At 45.8% G+C, this 18,598-nt stretch overlaps 1 protein-coding gene across 1 annotated transcript; it reads left to right on the forward strand.

The window, feature by feature from the left end:
- Positions 1-252: 252 nt before the first annotated feature.
- sucla2 (succinate-CoA ligase ADP-forming subunit beta) lies at positions 253-14,914 on the forward strand. The gene is made up of 11 exons (XM_084451780.1): positions 253-339; positions 1,225-1,420; positions 4,393-4,492; positions 4,769-4,931; positions 5,132-5,260; positions 7,180-7,318; positions 8,919-9,080; positions 9,253-9,395; positions 10,948-11,068; positions 11,965-12,053; positions 12,991-14,914. The coding sequence occupies exons 1-11, from the start codon at positions 256-258 to the stop codon at positions 13,063-13,065; spliced, it is 1,401 nt and encodes a 466-aa protein (XP_084307906.1). The 5' UTR covers positions 253-255; the 3' UTR covers positions 13,066-14,914.
- Positions 14,915-18,598: the final 3,684 nt, after the last annotated feature.

Raw genomic sequence — 18,598 nt, forward strand, 5'->3', positions numbered from 1 at the left:
TGGTCAGGGTTAGAAAACACAGTAAGCTAATTTGTTTTTTTTTTAGTTTGCCTCTGAATGTAAATAGGTGTGTACATAAGGAAGGTTTTCCAACCTTGTAAATAAATACCAGTTTTGAATAACTATTTGCTCGTGTTGGGTCAGTAAAATTATGCCTGATATATGGAATGTTTATGCGCCAAGGCTTTGAGAGGATAGCCTGGCTTTGTGGGTCACTACGCATGCGCAAAATTATTTGCTCAGTGTGAGGGAAACATGGCGACGTCCCTGATTTGTGGCCGATTGTCGGCTAGCCTGAGAAATTCCGGGGCCAGATCAACTATAAACACCGCTTCCAAGGTGAGTGCCTGTAGAGAAATATGTTAACAACTCCGGCTACCTGTAGAGGTAAATATACCACTGTAGTCACACTCTCTAGCCAAGCAATCCCCCAAAAGCGTACAGGGTCATTTGACTTTCGCTCATGCCACTGAGTTTCTATTGAACTGGCCTAGCTGCGGCTAATGTGTTAGCATGCAAGCTAACGTTAGCTTGCTTGATAGCGACCGCATTTGAAGTGACAAGCTCGCTTGATAATGAATTGCTTTTTGGCTAAGCTACACCTTATCCAGGTCAACTATATTCTTCATGAGTATTGTTCGCAGAACTAGCTAATGTTAGTCGTTTACACATCCTTGACCTCCAGCAGCTGTCCTAGCGACGCCAGGCTAGGGGATGAGTAGTGATCGACTCGCTTTCGCAAATGTCATACTTTAGTTCGGACAGAGAATCAGATTCAGCTGATCGGTTTAGTTGCCCCAGTGTGCTAGACATGGGCTTTGTTTGCGTGACAGACAGAATGAGTGCTGCCTACAGAGCCGATGCCGCTTACATTTGTACTGGTCTGGTGATGTCAACATATCCAGTCATGTCACACAACTATAACAGATTTGAAGCCTGGGAGGAGAGAAACATTGAAACCCACCCACACGAAGAAGAAACGATTTGTCAGCAGACTCCCCATGAGATTGTAACATCCCTGCTGTCTCTGTCAGTAAACCGCCTAGTTAGTTTCATATCCTAAAAGTCCCTGTATTGGCAAACTAATGTTGTGTCTCTCAAGCATCCTGCCTGTTGTGTGTGCCCTATGGTTCTTGTGCAGGCCCATTGTGGTGCCCCATTGTCCATGAATGCATCTCCTCAACTTCTCTCTCTCTCTCTCCATCCCTCCCTCTCTTTCTCCAGGTTCTCGGGGTTTCCTCTGGTCTGTTCGGGGGCCATGGGGCCCAGAAGCAGCCCTCCCACCTGCAGCAGCAGCAGAGGAACCTTTCCCTGCACGAGTACATGAGCATCGGGCTGCTGAAGGAGGCAGGCATTAATGTGCCCGAAGGCATGGTGGCCAACTCCCCAGATGAGGCCTACTCTGTTGCCAAGCAGATTGGTAAGATAAAAGACCTGAGAGAATATGTGGTAAAGGAAAGGGTGGATGTGCGTGCAGGGGAGCTGGACTGGAGAGGCTTTCGATGGGCCTGTACTTGGTAAAGTTTGACCAGCTGCGCTTGAACGATTCCTGTCATGGCACAGTGGGGACTCGGGAACAGTTGATTGTCTATTCAACATCAACTGACAAATTGATCAAACGTATATCTTACTCTGGGACGTGGGGCTACATTTAGTCTTCTTCGTTGTTTTGGAGTTGTCACTTGCTCCCCTCTTGGAAGGTCATATCAAACTAAAGATTGTTTGCAATTTACAGGAAGATTCAAACTTACCAATGCTCCACTATTGAAGGTCTCTACTTTTTTTCTCGCTTATTCTATTGTTAAGGACACTCTGAGGTTAACTTGTTAATTGCATTGTGAATTTCTCATGAGTTTGCACACTTCTGTTGTATTCAGATGCCTTTATTTCTGTCTCACAGAGAAGAGTTCTCATGAGAAATATGAGGGAGCTGCAGCGCAGTACAAAGCCTAACTTCTGACTAAAATGTCCCCTGAGAAGGGTTTTTAATAGCGTTTAGCCTACACACATGCTCACACGCACGCTCACACACACACACACACACACACACACACACACACACACACACACACACACATGCTCACACACACACACATGCTCACACACACGCTCACACACACACACACACACACACACACACACACACACACGCTCACACACGCTCACACACACACACACACACACACACACACATGCTCACACACACACACATGCTCACACACGCACACATGCTCACACACACACACATGCTCACACACACGCTCACACACACACACACACACACACACACACACATGCTCACACACACACACATGCTCACACACGCACACATGCTCACACACACACACATGCTCACACACACGCTCACACACACACACACACACACACACACACACACACATGCTCACACACACACATGCTCACACACACACACATGCTCACACACACACATGCTCACACACACATGCTCACACACACACGCTCACACACACACACACACACACACACACACACACACACACACACACACACACACACACACACAGCAGTCTAAACATAGCCTGAGGGTTCAGTGGTATCAGTTACCACGACCCTCAAACGTCCATTATAGAAATGGCGCCCTAACAAGACCTTGTTGATGCCTACTCCTGTCAGCGTTGGGCATTTGTACCTGAGAACGAACGCGCAAAGATTTAACATTTAGTTTTGTAGCAGAATGATGCATAGATTTATATCCTACAGTATGTCGTTGGCGTTGTTTATATTTTATTTGCAATGTTTGAATTTGATTTGGGCTGCTTCTTGAATTGACAGAGTGTGTGAGGCTTTGTGTGAGTTGATATAAAAAGTCACCCTGTGAGGAATTCCTCTCCAGTAATAAGCAAGATTAGACATGATGTTGAACAATGTCTGAACTCTTCATGCTGTCACAGTCTAGAGCAGGCATTCCCAAACTGTGAGGTGCGCCTCCCCTGGGGGGCCCCAAAGAAATTCAGGGGAGGCGCAGAGGGATGGTTAGAAAAAAAAGAAAAGAAAGGAAAACATTTTTTATTTTAGAATTTTCTATGGTTTTTATGAATGCAACGTGACTTTAAAGGTCAGAAAATCTAAATAAATAATGGGAGAGATGTATCCAAAATGTGTGGATAGTGCAGAGAGAGCCTCCTCCCGCAGGCGTGAATGTATTGTGTGAAAACGTCATAACGTTAACTAGCAGCAGGTGCCACCGAGCTAACTTGGCTGTGTAACGTTATGGGCTAGCTAACGCTGCCTGGCAAAATGGACAGATTTGGGTGGTTGGGGGGGGCGCGGGTGTGTCACTGTTTTCAGAGGGGAGGCCCACATTGATGGACTGTGAGGCCCACCTCACAGTTTGGGAACCCATGGTCTAGAGAATGTTAAGCATTTTCTTGTTATAATGTGGATACTGTGGAAGAAAACTCAGTCTTCACTGTTTGTGGCAAGAGAGTAGTAGAGTCAATGCAAAATCTCTGAAGAGTACTCCCTTCAGATTACATTTAAACAGCACCACAAACAAGTGTCATAGCTGTCTAACAGTTATCAAAAGGCAGATAAGGGTAGGTACAGTTCATCAAGGCCACATATCTCTCTGGACATGAGGTGAATGGTGCATTGAGTCACAGATATAAAACAACAAATTGAAAGTACAAAGATATCACTGACTAACTTGCATACTGTACACACGCCCATAGAGATGATTGTGTCCTTCGGCATGAGCCTTAATATACCCATAGAGATCCATTGTGTACTATTTACCTGTAGGACTAATATCTCCTGAGTGCAAAGTCTGTCAGAATTTTTAGATAGGCCGTTGTATATGATTGTAAATAACCTTTTAACAGGTCTTATGATGCTATATACCAAGCTAGACATTTAAAGGGATTCAATGTAGTTTCAGAACACTAGGTGGCAATATTGAGCATACAGGAGAAAAGGATTCCCCCCAAATTGTGTATTACTGTTCTTCTACCACACACGCATTATTGTGTGGCGACTGGTGACATTGTGTGGTGACTGGTGACATTGTGTGGTAGCTGGTGATGTTTCACTCATTTTTCCTGACTGGAGTATGAGGCACTGATCTTGGAAACTCCAATTCATGCTGTTTATGCAATCTGTGCTGTGTCTGGTTTTCAAAGTAGGATGTAGAGAGTGTAGCATTCAAAACAAAACAAAAAAACTGTGAAAACGTCTGATCTAGGAAATACATTAAACATGTTTGTTAGATATTAGAGCATAAGGACAGAAACTTGGGGGAGAAAATTTGAATGTAAACAAGTTGTTTACAATGAAACGACATCTCGACGGCTCTATAGGGGTGCTGCTGGGTATGTTTTCAAGTGTGTGTGTGTGTGTGTGTGTGTGTCTCAGCCTCCAAGGATCTGGTGGTGAAGGCCCAGGTGTTGGCTGGCGGCCGTGGAAAGGGCACGTTTGAGGGAGGACTAAAGGGAGGAGTGAAGATCGTCTACTCGTAAGTGTCCCCGGACACCTCAACTGCAACCACAGTGCACTGTTAAAACTGTGTTCGCACGGCATACAGTACACACACCCTCAGGCATCACACACACACACACACACACACACACACACACACACACACACCACTCGCAAACCTCCATTCCTTCGCCGTCTTTCATACACATCACAACATCGCATTTTGCTTCTCCCTCTCTTTCTTTCTCTCTCCCCATCCCTCCCCTCTTTCTCTCTCTCTCCCCCTCCTTCCCCTCTCTCTCCCCCACTACAGGCCAGAGGAGGCGCGGGACATTTCCTCCCAGATGATTGGCCGGAAGCTGTACACCAAGCAGACGGGTGAGCAGGGCCGCATCTGTAACCAGGTGTTCATCTGCGAGCGCAGGTATCCCCGCAGAGAATACTACTTCGCCATCACCATGGAGAGGTCCTTCCAGGTGAGCTGCCGTGTTGTTTTTGGATGTCGCCACTAGATGGCGTGGTGGTGTAAGATATAGTTCCCTTATGTGGAAAGTCTCTCCAGTCCAACCATTTCATGTCTTTTTCTTACTTAAAGACATTTTTATTGAAACGTTATACCTCAAACTACAAGAATTATGTGTCCCCACATACTTATGTGTCCCCTCTCTCCGCACAGGGCCCGGTTCTGATTGGCAGCTCCCAGGGGGGCGTGAACATTGAGGATGTGGCGGCCGAGAACCCGGACGCCATCGTCAAGGAGCCCATTGACATCTTGGAGGGCATTAAGATGGAGCAGGCTGTCAAGGTGAACCGGGAATGAGGCTCTGAAAAGTGCAGCATGTTCAGTCTCTCTTAGACACACGCACGCACGCACGCACGCACACACACACACACACACACACACACACACACACACACACACACACACACACACACACATTCTTTATTTGATTCCACAAATTAAATTACAGCTATCAGGGCATCAAATATAATGGGGCAAGTCAGTTCCAGAACACTCAAGGATACACATCGCACCTGCTTCTCCACACAGCAAGGCTGCCCATGACCGCTGAACAGATTTATTTAACAAGTTGTTTAGCTTTGCTTTTTCCCATGCCAGCGATGTTCATACCACTCCTGGTGTACTTGTGTACATGACCTAGCCTTCCAAATATAATTACACAAAATCTACATCTGAACCCAAAGTTGGTAATAGTTTCAAGTAGCGGTTGGTACTTAAGATGTGTATCTTGGAAAGCCTGGTCCATTTACAGATCAAAAACACAACCTACTTCTACAACCAGGACCTCTTTGTGACTGTGGTCAACAAAAACAACGTTAGGCATATTAGGGATGTTAGCAAAGACATCACAGGTGTAGTTAAACCAGACTGGTGACACTCTTGCATGTTTATTGCTGCACTGGATGGTGAGATCTCTTTTGTACGGCATCGGACACCAGGTCAACAATACGGTCATGGCAAGCAATATACAGATGTTTGTATGCATTACATCCATTTGTAATGTGTGCAATGGATTCTAGATGTTCAGAATTATGATGGTTTACACAGAATGGGTCATGAGTGTCAGTGTACCAGATGAATAGATTATACATCCTCACCAATAGCTGAATTTTTGTACAGTGAATGTGAGGCCGAGTGGTCAGCAAAATCAACACAGGCCAGCTTTCCCTGTAATCAGAGTCCACGCCAGTGTCTTTTGGTCTCGGTCTGCCTCGCGTTTAGCAGGACTCTTCTTGCAGTGTCCTTCCATGGGTCATTATCGTCTCCCTGCCGGGCGAGGGTACCCTCCACAGTCACATCAGGGCCTGTAGTTAGTCCATCAGAAATGAGCACTTCAGCCTGTGTGTTAGTTTTAACTGCACTACTGTGTGATTGCAAAGGTCATTAAGGTCTGGCCAATCAGACCAGACCTCAAAGCCCTTAGCCTGTGTGTCAAGTTTTCCTGATGCTTTCCTCTTACACACACACACACACACACACACACACACACACACACACACACACACACACACACACACACACACACACACACACACTGTGTATATATATAGGTCTGCCTTTGATATGCTAAACATCTCTCACTATGCTACAGTACAAGCGATGTGTCACTCTCTGATCGCACAATGTCACCCTGACCCGACTACCTCCGTCCTCCTCACTATCTGAATATCAATAGGATCCAAGAAGAATTGAACTCATCAGACTGTATTCTGCCGGTGCTAAGTATAGTGTCATATAGTAGACGGATGACTTGCCAGACGAGAAGAATAGGCACACTGTCTGCTCTGTCTGCCGCTGTGCTAAACCTCCCCCTGTTTCTGTCACAGCCTGTGCAGAAACACATCAATACATTGACTTTATACATTTTTAGAAGTATATTTTTAATAGACTGGGGAAGTACTGACATTCTGCCTCTCTAAAACTCATTTTATTTCTGTGTGCGTGTGCGCTTGTGTGTGTGTGTGTGTACGTGCGTGCGTGCGTGCGTGTGTGTGTGCGTGTGTGTGTGTACGTGTGTGTATGTGTGTGTGTGTACGTGTGTGTGTGTGTACGTGTGTGTGTGTACGTGTGTGTGTGTACGCGTGCGTGTGTACGTGTGTGTGTGTACGTGTGTGTGTGTACGCGTGCGTGTGTGTGTGTGTGCGTGTTTACGTGTGTACGTGTGTGTGTGTATGCGTGCGTGTGTGTGTGTGCGTGTGTAGGTAGCACAGAAGATGGGCTTCCCCACGGGGCTGATCAACGAAGCGGCTGAGAACATGATCAAGCTGTACAACGTCTTCATGAAGTACGACGCCTCCATGTTGGAGATCAACCCCATGGTGGAGGACTCCTCTGGCATGGGTAGGCGCACACACACACACACACGCATACCAAACATTTATATACACACACACGATATATGTGAGAGCTGCTTCATGGAAAATCACCTGCACTTTTCTCACGTCTGCCTGTGAGATGGCGAGGGTGACCTTTACTAGGTCTGTCAAATGGGAAGATGAAGAAGAATTCTTTATTTGTGACATATACACTTAACTCGACACGTGTAGTGGGCGACACACGAAAACACACACACACACACACATTTCGGTCTTAGAGAGGATGTATTAACGACTTGGTGAATGGTAAATGGACTTTATCCAAAGCGCTTTACAATGATGGCCTCTCACTCACCCATTCACACACACATACTGTACACACACCAATGGCGGCAGCTGCCATGCAAGGTGCTAGCCTGCTCATGGGGAGCAATTTGGGGTTCAGAGTCTTTGCCCAGGTTCACTTCGACATGTCATCAGGAGGAGCCGGGATTCGAACCGCCGACCCTACGATCACTGGACGAGCCGCTCTACCTCCTGAGCCACCGCCCCAGAGACTTGGAGAGAGAGCCCTCACACTCCCCTGTTAAACTGTAAAACCCAGGCTAAAAGCTTCATCACGGGTCGACCGCGTTAAGAGCCCCTCGCCATACGACTCAGTCATTAGCAGTTGTGCTCTCAGCGGTGTTTGGCTTCACCTTCTGATGTCGCTGATTTGTGACTCATTGATGTCTGAGTCACTCAATTACTGTCATTAATGCACTGCGGGTGACCCCCAACCCCCCAGAGCGCTAATCACTGTACTTTGTAAATAACGGGTAGATAATTGGTATCTAGGCCCATGTGCAACTATGTTGTTGCAAGGTGTTCTTTAATTGGCAAAATATGGCGGCTCAAAAAATGTCACAGTAAATTGTGGAATTACTTTTGAGTGAAAGGTACAAAGTGCTCACAATTTCTCACAATGCTCACAGTTTTTTCCCCCACATATCGGCTAAGTCCACTCCTGTACCCGGGTGGAGTTTGATTGACAGCTACACTGGCCAATGTTGACCAACGACCATAGACGACTGAAGGTGCTGGTCGTCTCTCCTCGAATCTATCTTATCTCGGCCTCAGCCATCTGTTTGTACGCGGACCACCAGGGTTACACAGTAATGCTGTAATCAGAACTAGATAACCCATTAGACTCTGGACTGGGCTTGAGGAAAATGTCAAGGACACTTTGATCCCCCTTACTCCTCATGGGACTTGACGATGACGGTGAAGTCAGGTTTTTTGCAACAGGTCATTGTTAACAAGCACACATCCTGTACAGACCCACCCCGCATATTTTAACCAGTTGAGTGAAATGTAATCACCCCATTAAGCGTCACCTCAGTAAGGGTCACCTCTGTAAGGGTCACCTCTTAGCCTTACCTGACTGCCTGCCTGACCTGAATTTGGCGCGTGAAACATAAAAACAGGCCCAGGAGTCACAATGAAATCACTTTAGTCAACTAACCATGAAGCCAGAGTGTTAGATTTGGGACACCTCATTCTACACATCACCATAACAGACACAGTTATTGTTCTCTTAGCATTGTGGTCTCCCTGTGTGTGTGTGTGCGCGTGTGTCACAACAGTGATGTGCATGGACGCCAAGATCAACTTTGACTCCAACGCGGCTTACCGCCAGAAGAAGGTGTTTGACATGCAGGACTGGACCCAGGAGGACCCCCGCGACCGGCAGGCGGCCAAGGCCGACCTCAACTACATCGGCCTGGACGGGACCATCGGCTGTCTGGGTAAGAAGCAATCTGGAATCTTCTGGAATCTTCAACAGTAAAACCTGTCCTCCAGCCCCCACCTACAATCTAGGCGCACATTTACGTAGATGTCTTTGGTTACTTTCTTCAAAAACTTTTGATGTATTTAAAAATGCATGTCTGAATCGGCTGTGTGTGTGTGTCTGTGTAGTGAACGGAGCTGGACTGGCCATGGCCACCATGGACATCATCAAGCTCCACGGTGGCACGCCCGCCAACTTCCTGGATGTTGGGGGCGGAGCCACGGCCCACCAGGTGACCGAGGCCTTCAAGCTCATCACCTCCGACAGGAAGGTAAGAAGCTCTTGGGGGGGGCAGATTTGAATGCAACACCATGTGTTGATAAGCTGTTGATCCATGACCGTTCTGTCCTCTCGTGTGCTTAATGAAGAGGTTTATGTCCTAAAACATCACTTTTAGACCGAGGGGTCACTTGAGAGTGCTAACTCATCATGGGTGGCATTTTTAGTAGCAATTTGTAAAGGGTAATGACTTACGTAACACCCAAGAGGGAAGCACGCTGAAGGAAGAAGTCATCTCACTTGCTGCGCGAACAACATGATTTGTCATGCCTAATGACAAAGGTGACAAGTATTTTATGGTGTTTGAGGTGTGAAGAGGGTTTTGGCAGGTATTAGAAACTGTTCCCCCAGTAGGTGAATCAACTGTGTCTAGCTCATTTGGCAAGGCAACTTTATTTGTACAGTACATTTTATACACTAGGGCCATTCAAAGTGCTTATGGAGTAACAAAATTACATTTACTAAAGATAAGACTGAAAAAATTACAAAAGATAAAAGACTTAAAAATAAACTAATTTGGCTGAATGCAATTAAAAATTAAGCTAAAAGGGTGTGTTACAGGGCAGGGTAGGCAGTGCCAAATAGGAAAGATTCTGTTGGGGGCTTGTTTATAGCATCTGGAGGGTTATTCCAGGTCTGTGTAGCATGATAACAGAACGCTGCCTCACCGTGTTCTGTCCTAACTCTTGGGACAGCCAATAGGCCGGCCCCAGATGACCTGAGGGTGCTGGAACGTTCATATGAGCATGTCAGAGATGTATATGGGCCCAAAGCCACAAAGTGATTTATAAAGCAGAAATATTTTGAAATCAATTCTCTGAGTGACTGGTAACCAGTGTGAGGATTTTAGGACTGGTGTAATGTGGTCAGGACCCTAGCAGCAGCGTTCTGAATACATAATCTAGTCTACTGGAAATAAAGGGTAAATCTGAGTGTAGGATGGCACCAATATTTCTGGCTTGACCTTTAGTTATGAGAGACAGGGAGTCAAGATGAGAGCCCACATTCTGTCGCTGTTTCTGTGCTCCAAAGACAGTTATCTTAGTCTTATCCATATTTAAGTGAACAGCTTTTTTAATAGCTTTACCTAAGAACGCTCAGTTTGATATAGATCGTTAGTTATTCAATACAATAGCATCAAGACTGTTCTGCTTTAGGAGAGGCTTAATTGCGATTATTTATACTTTTGCAATATATGTAAGTCGCTTTGGATAAAAGTGTCTTCTAAATTACTGTAATGTACAGTAATCTAATGCTTAATGACTGCAATTTGGTGCCCAGTAGTGGGCTAATGAAGTCTTCTAGTGGCAGGCGTGGGGGTCTGAGTCATGGTGATGACCTGCTATAAATACATGTGTGAAATCTATGTTTGAGTGGTCTGTGATTGTGTTTGATGCCTATCGGCTGAGCTTCGTGTGAAATCTATGGAAGCCATTTTTGGAAAAGAAAGTTGCAGGCTTCATCAATTTGTGGTGGTGTTACTTTTTAATTCATGTCTGGATTCTTGAATCGGTCCCTTCCTCTGTGACGGTGGCGTCCAACAGGTGATGGCCATCCTGGTGAACATCTTTGGTGGCATCATGCGGTGTGACGTCATCGCACAGGGCATCATCATGGCGGTTACGGACCTGAACCTCAGGATCCCCATTGTGGTACGGTTACAAGGTGAGAGTGGACGCACACACACACACACACACACACACACACACACACACACACACACACACACACACACACACACACACACACACACACACACACACACACACACACACACACACACACACACACACACACACACACACACACACACACACACACACACACACACACACTAGGCATCAGGATGTTTATTCAAATAAATGATTCATTTCAAGTAGTTTGGCACTCATTTTTATTTTGTTATCCTCTTTTTTTTCCCTTTCCCTCAATCAAAATGCACACACACACTAGGCATCAGCATGTTTATTCAAATAAATGATTAATCGCAAGTAGTTTGGCACTCGTTTTTATTTTGTAATCCATTTTTCCGCCTTCCATCAATCAAAATGCTGCCTACTGGCTAAATTCCCATTAACACCCAGTCTTCTCTTCAACAAACACCTGCTTCTTAAAATAGATCTTTTAAACTGTAAACTTGAGAAAATACAGCTACATGTATCCACATTTTATACTGAGCTGGGAACTTTCTTTTGGGACAATCAGGGGAACTGACTGTCCAGACATTTGCACGGCACTTTCACTTCTCTGATTCTTCCTGGTTTCCAGGAGGACAAGGGCTACTTTTGGGACTGAAGGAGAATTAGCTTCATGGCTGGCTAGTCCATAAAAGAGCATACACACTACCCAACACCTGAATAGAGTATGAACACCCGAACAGCGTATGAACACCAAAAAGGCCACCGTAGACTGCATCCTTCAGATGCTCCCAAACGCTGTTCAGGCTCGATGGCTTCTAGCTCTACATGTGATATTTAATGTGCTTGATAAAAGTGAGGGGAATTTCTTGATGTGAGACTCAGTCGGACTAAAGAGTGCCCGCTGGTGTTTTTTTTTTCCAGGGACGAGAGTGGACGATGCCAAAGCGCTCATTGCCGCCAGCCCACTGAAAATTCTGGCCTGTGACGATCTGGACGAGGCTGCCAAAATGGTACGCTGCCGCCCTTGGCTGGGCACCGCACACACACACACACACACACACACACACACACACACACACACACACACACACACATGCACACCACTCCTCCAGGCATTGTCTGGCCTGTCTGTGCGTGTGTGAGAGAGAGAGAAAGGGTGAGGTGAGAGAATATGGGATGGAATGTCAGGCAAAGTTTGCATGAGGGACCAACAAAACCGCGAGGCGTGCATAAGGCCAACAACGTGTGAAAATGTGTGTGAGACAAGGACACCAGCAGAGAAGATTGTGTGAGAGTGAGTGTGTGTGCGTGTGTGTGTGTGTGTGTGTGTGTGTGAGAGTGTGTGTGTGTGTGTGTGGGCGCCCGGGCGGGCCTGCAGCCGTGCCTGCCTGTGTTTGCCTGCCTGATTGCTCTGTGGGATTGAATGTCAGGCGCCTGGTGGTCTGCACGAGCTATGACAGCCTAATGGCAGCTCCGTGGCCCCCCGCCACCCGGCTGACGTGACGGCGCCTGACTGGGACAGCTCTGACAAGCCGGCTGCCTGCTACTAGCATCCCCATACAGTTGGACCAGGGGCTTCCTTTTCATCTCACCCTCTCCACAATCTCTCTCTCACAGTCTCTTGTATCCCCCCCCCCCCCCCCCCCCCACTCTCTCTCTCTCTTCCTGTCTTTCTCCCATACCTCCCGCCGTTCCTCTAACGCGTTACTCTTCTCACCGTCTGGGTGCCCGTCCCCAGAGAGACCAGCATTAGGTAGCCAGCACAATGCCGGTTTGGCGCGGGCAGTCGCGTGTTTTGGCCCCCTGCAGTGCAAATACCGTTAACTCTGTTCCTGTTATTATCGGCTTAAATGAGAAAACGGAGTGAATTCCCTCGCTGCTGATGAGCTTCTTGTTTGGCTTAAATGTGTTTCCTCTCTCTCTCTCTCTCTTTCTCTTTGTCTCCAGGTGGTTAAGCTTTCTGAAATTGTTTCCCTGGCTAAGGAGGCTCAGGTGGACATCACTTTCCAGCTGCCCATCTAAGCCAGGCGACCCCTGACCTCCTGACCCCGCCCACTCCAACCCAGACACAGCCCCGCCCCCTTGTAGCGCTTCTCGCTCCTGAGAGAAACCTCCAAACCAACCTCTCTGTTCTGGTCCTCTCTCTCTCTCCCTCTCTCTCTCTCCCTCTCTCCCTCTCCCTCTCTCTCTCTCTCTCTCTCTCTCTCTCTCTCTTTCTCTCTCTCTCTCTCTCTGTGGCACGGTGGCACAGCCCAAACCCGTTCAGGATGTGTGTATTGGGACACACACACACACACACACACGCACACACACAAAGCGTGAGCTTTTGAGTTCTTTACCGTTATCCTATGAATTCCTCTTCCTCTGTTTGACTCTCCCTCAAAGGCAACATACACACACACACACATCCATATATACATACATATACATACACACACACACACATACACATACATACACATACATAAACACACATACACACACTCTCTCTCACACACACACACACACACACACACACACACACACACACACATACACACTAACACGTTACACCCAGCAGTATTGCTCGCCCCGGTTATGTCATCTCCAGAGCAATAGGAGCGAACTGCCTCCCCATCTCAGAGCTAATGTAGCCGTCGTTAAGCCGGTCTGGTGACCACACTCCCCATCTCGCCCCCTGCTCTGTGGGAGAGGGACCTAGCCTGCCACTCTGCCCCGTACCCTTTTGGGAGAACCTCCTCGGCTCTGGCTCTGGACCTGGGTACAGATAAACCCCCCCAGGCTTCTCAAAGCCCTTGATCATACTGTTTTCTAGTTCAGAGTTCAGGTTGGGATGAAATGTCAATTGTCATTCACAGCACGCTGTATATGGTAAAGGCCCATCCAGTACTGTAACTTCCCCCTCACCCCCTATGGGAGTGCCTTGAACTGTTTACTAATGCGACTGTAGATGAGATGGGGAGAGGGAAGGTGTGGGGATATCCAGAGGAGGTGTGCTCTCTGCAGAACGTACCTCTCTGTTAAAACAACAAAACAAAAACAACAAAACATTGCCAGCTAGGTCATTGGTTTCTACAGGGAATACAAGGCTGTTAGACTTGACAGCTCGGTTTCTAGATGTATGTATCAACATGTTGGTCTCTGCTGCCGGAGCTTTTGAAGAGAGCCGTTAGAATGCTGGGAAGGACCTCTTACTGTATACAGAGTGTTGGCATCTCATGCAGCATTTAATGTGCAGCTGGATAAAGTTATTTTAGTACTGCCATTATGTTCTGAAAGGGGAAGTTCTCTCTCGATCATCCTGAAGGCAGATGTCTTTGTTTACAAGTTAATGGTACTCCTAGGAGATATTCTGCTGTCCCAACCTGAACATCAGAAAGTGGAGGGGTGCTTTCACTGTACTCCTAGAAGCACCCTCCACCCGACACCACACACACACACACAAACAAACACACACGCCACACATTCTCCTCCAATCAGAACCTGCTGTGACCGCCACCGTGTCGCAATAACTGTCCGCACGTATTCATGTCACGTACCACGTGACCTCATCGCAACCAATCAACGGGCTGGGTTGTGTCCCCACAGCTGAACTGTAAAGGATTGTAGTACTGTCTGTTCTCACTCTCTCTCTCTGCATCCCTCCATCTCTACCTCCCGCTCATCCCTCCCTCCATCCCTCCATCCCTCCCCCCTTCCATCCCTACCTCCCTCCCTCCCGCTCTCTCTGTTACTGCTCGCCAGCCCTCCGAACACAAAAAAACAAGCTTATTGTGAGTTCAAGAGTTCAACTATGACATTTATTATATCTTGTAAATAACTACACATTTGTTCTCTTTCTGTATAATATTTATGCTCCTCTCTGGTGGGGTGCGAGAAAAAAAGAAGAATAAATTCAGAGAACATAGAAGTTGTTTGTTTTTATTTTGACTTTGTGTGTACTTGCGTCTATAAATATTTTCATTTGCAGCATGACTGGTTGGGTGGAGTCATTTTGAATCTCAAATCATCACCAAACTGACCGTCAAACAATTAACATTGTCATGGCTACTATGAATCTCTTAACTTGGTTTCAAGTATCACAGTAGGCTCCACTTCTTTATGTAAATAAATGTATATCCCATCAAGACCAATTTGAGAAATGCTTTCAAAGAAATCATTACTTTTTTCACACGCACACACACACGTCAACAGGGGTAGAAATCATTACTTTTTTCACACACACACACACACACGTCAACAGGGGTAAAACCGTGTCTGTCACATGAAGGGGAAGTTGGCTTAATTCGCCTTATTCACCTCAGCAGCCATATTGGTCAGTCTGACGTAATGAGGGGTGCCCGTTGACTTCAATGTTAAAGGTTCACTGTAAAAACACCACTTCAAGAACCAAAATAGGAAAAAAACAGCAGATGACTATAGAAAGTTTTTGTGGTGAAACTTGAAATGTCTGCCATGCCTCATCACTCTCAGCCCGTCAGCTCCAGCCTGAGTGAAAAGCCCTTGTGTGGGTCCGTGGTAATGGCTGTTTGATTACTCAAGAGGATCTTATTGATTCAACGGCGGAGGAAGATGGGACTGTGATGCTTCTGTTAGTGTTAGGATGCACTCTCACCCTTTCTCTGTTTCTCTCATGATGACACACACATGCACGCTGATGTTTCTCTCACGATCACACACTTTGATGTTTCTGCCTCTCACGATCGCACACACACAATGTTTCTGCCTCTCTCACGATCGCACACACACACACAATGTTTCTGCCTCTCTCACGATCACACACACGTTGATGTTTCTCTCACGATCACATACACCGTGTGTGTTTCTTAAACAGCCTGGGGTCATGACCTTTCAAACGCCTGTACTCGGCTCAGAACAATGGAGAAACAATGACCTGCCGCTGGTCGAATGTCCACACACTGGATCAATATTACATGTCAATCTGTGTTCTGGAGCTGTGGGATAAATACAAGTGAGCTGTTTAAAGCCGTCAGCCAAGTCCATTCACATCTATCATCCTTCCCACACGTGGCTCAAATGTGGAGCATGAATGTGGAACAAAATCTGGCCTAAATAAATATGACTGATTCAGTGTTTTTTATGTGACTTATTATAACCACTTAGTTATAATGTCAATTAAGATTTGAGCAAAAAGTGCAGTTTACAGTATTTATGGCTATGCATATTGCATGAGATCTTTACTATTATGCCACAGTTTCCCCAACAGTACAGTGTACCATTGATGTTCCTGCCTAAGCAGATGCATCACCAAAACGAGCGAACACAAAGCACATGAAAGTGAACAAGTAAGTAATCGCTCAGGGAGAAGTTGCATAAAATGAACAAAGTGAATGAAATTCCTTTATAGTCTTTTTATGCTTTTTCCTTTAATCATGGCTAGCCCATGCCCGTGTGCCTTTCATCCCTATAAAGAGATGTTTGAACACACACATCCATAGGTTACCAGTTTATACACACACGTGCACATCTGAGAAATGCTTGGTTCTGTCTATGTTTGGTCCATCAGTATCATCACACATTTTGATAATCTTTGAAGCCAGTATCATTATTTTACAAGAGGAACCTCCTTATATGTTATGATGCCTGCAACCTAAAGATGAAACGACCTGTACATGTATGGCCTGAGACTTTGCAGTAAAACTGTTATGAGAACCATCCTGGGGTATGTTGTATATGGTTAATGCAGGTAGGAATTTTCTAACTTGTGTTTGGACATTGTGTAAATGTTCTAAAGGTTATAAGACAGCCTTGGCGTGTGCGCACACACACACACACACACGGTCTGTAGACATTTTACATACACCTCATATTAAACAGCACATATGACAGTATTTGACATTTCTGTACATTATGTGCATTTTAATCGCCTGTGACAGCTGAACAGTACAGACTAGTGTTCAGTAGATAAGGTCTGTCCTTTGCAGTGGGGCTATAAATAATAGTGAGGAACCAGGTCAACCCAGAAGACCAGAGAAGTAGATAGGATAGATGGATAAATAAATAGAGTCTGTGTAGTGTGATTTGTTTTTCTTTTAGTGCATTGAACTATGGTCAAATACACCTGGACATTCTGGAACATACTCATAAGGTACAAGATGTGATTGTGTCTCTTCTTGCTGCTGTGGGCATGTATGACCTGTCTTTTAAGATGAACTCTCACTTCCTCTCCAGCTTACAGTGGAGCTAAGATAGGACCTGTCTGTTAGCTCAACGCTAGTCCTGCTACATGTAGTGCATAGTTACATTATTCAGTTGGCACTGTGTGTGTGTGTGTGAGTGTGAGTGTGAGTGTGAGAAGGTCATTGAAGAGGCTTGCTACCAACATGCAATGGCATTTGGACTGGCATTCCCAAAGGAATGAGTATATGCCAGGCTGCCTCAAGGTGTTGGTAATGAACTTTGCTTTTGTGGCTTGTACTGTGTCTCTCTCTCTCTCTCTCTCTCTCTCTCTCTCCCCTCTCTCTCTCTCTCTCTCTCTCCCTCCACACTCTCACCTCACTTTCTCTTTCTGACCCCCCTTCTCTTGCCTTCCCTCTCTCTCATGTATTGTCTCAGCTCCTGAGTGCTGTCAGGGCTGTATACAGGTGCATCTCAGAAAAATATTGTGGATCTCATTAGTTCATTATTTTCCGTAATTTAATTCAAAAAGTGAAACTCATATATTATAGATTCATTACACATGTAGTGAAATATTTCAAGGCTGATTGTCTCCATGCTCCACGTTGATGCAGTAATTTGTGCAAAAGGAGCCCCCACCAAGTATTGATTGTTTAAATGAACATACTGAACATACTGTACAGGATTAAAACAAAAAAGGCTTGGAATATTTCACTTTGTGTAATGGATCTAGAATACATGAATGTTTCACTGTTTAAAATAAATTGCAGAAAATAATGGACTTTTTCACAAAATTCTAATTTTCTGAGATGCACCTGTAGATCAGGGAGGACACACTGCATACCTTTCACACCTGTTCATTTATTCATGGGTTATAATGAGCATCAATATAGCCCTTGGTTTGAACAGGCGCACTGGGCAGACACTGGGCGAATGATGGAGAAAGGCCAACTGAGTGCCAAAATGGCAGGCTGGCACAATTTTCTCTCTTATTATTTTCTCTCTCTCTAGGTCGTCCTCGGACGAGCCCTCCATCAGCGTTAGAGTGATGAAAAAGAGATTTTGAAAAAAGTTGGAAAAAAAAAATGAAAAATGAAATTGGAAAAAGGGATTTTGAGAGCAGCATAGTGATTTAATAGTAGTAGGATGCAATTTTCGGACATGCCGCCCTTCCAGCCGGAGGTGAACCCCAGCTCTCTAGACCGGCTATAGTGCTTGACCTCAACTGTCCAGTCAGCCACTGGAGCTTTGCCCACTAGCTCGATGCGCTACGGCAGCGTTAGCTAGCAATGCAACCCATTTATGATATTATAAATATTATCTCAATCTCATCACAGAACTACAGTAGTCTGATGGTAAATGTAGTCATTTTAATGGTTATATGGGATATGGAAATAAACAAATTCACAATTTGAAT

Source organism: Borostomias antarcticus, assembly GCF_949987555.1.
Source record: "Borostomias antarcticus genome assembly, chromosome: 17".
NCBI lineage: Eukaryota > Metazoa > Chordata > Actinopteri > Stomiiformes > Stomiidae > Borostomias > Borostomias antarcticus.

What these genes read in the sequence shown, in the direction of transcription:
- sucla2 (XM_084451780.1), top strand. Translation starts at nt 256, where the DNA reads ATGGCGACGTCCCTGATTTGTGGCCGATTGTCGGCTAGCCTGAGAAAT. An exon ending in CCATGGAGAGGTCCTTCCAG is followed by an intron (nt 4,932 to 5,131) that starts GTGAGCTGCCGT and finishes CTCTCCGCACAG; the next exon opens with GGCCCGGTTCTGATTGGCAG. An exon ending in CATTGTGGTACGGTTACAAG is followed by an intron (nt 11,069 to 11,964) that starts GTGAGAGTGGAC and finishes TTTTTTTTCCAG; the next exon opens with GGACGAGAGTGGACGATGCC.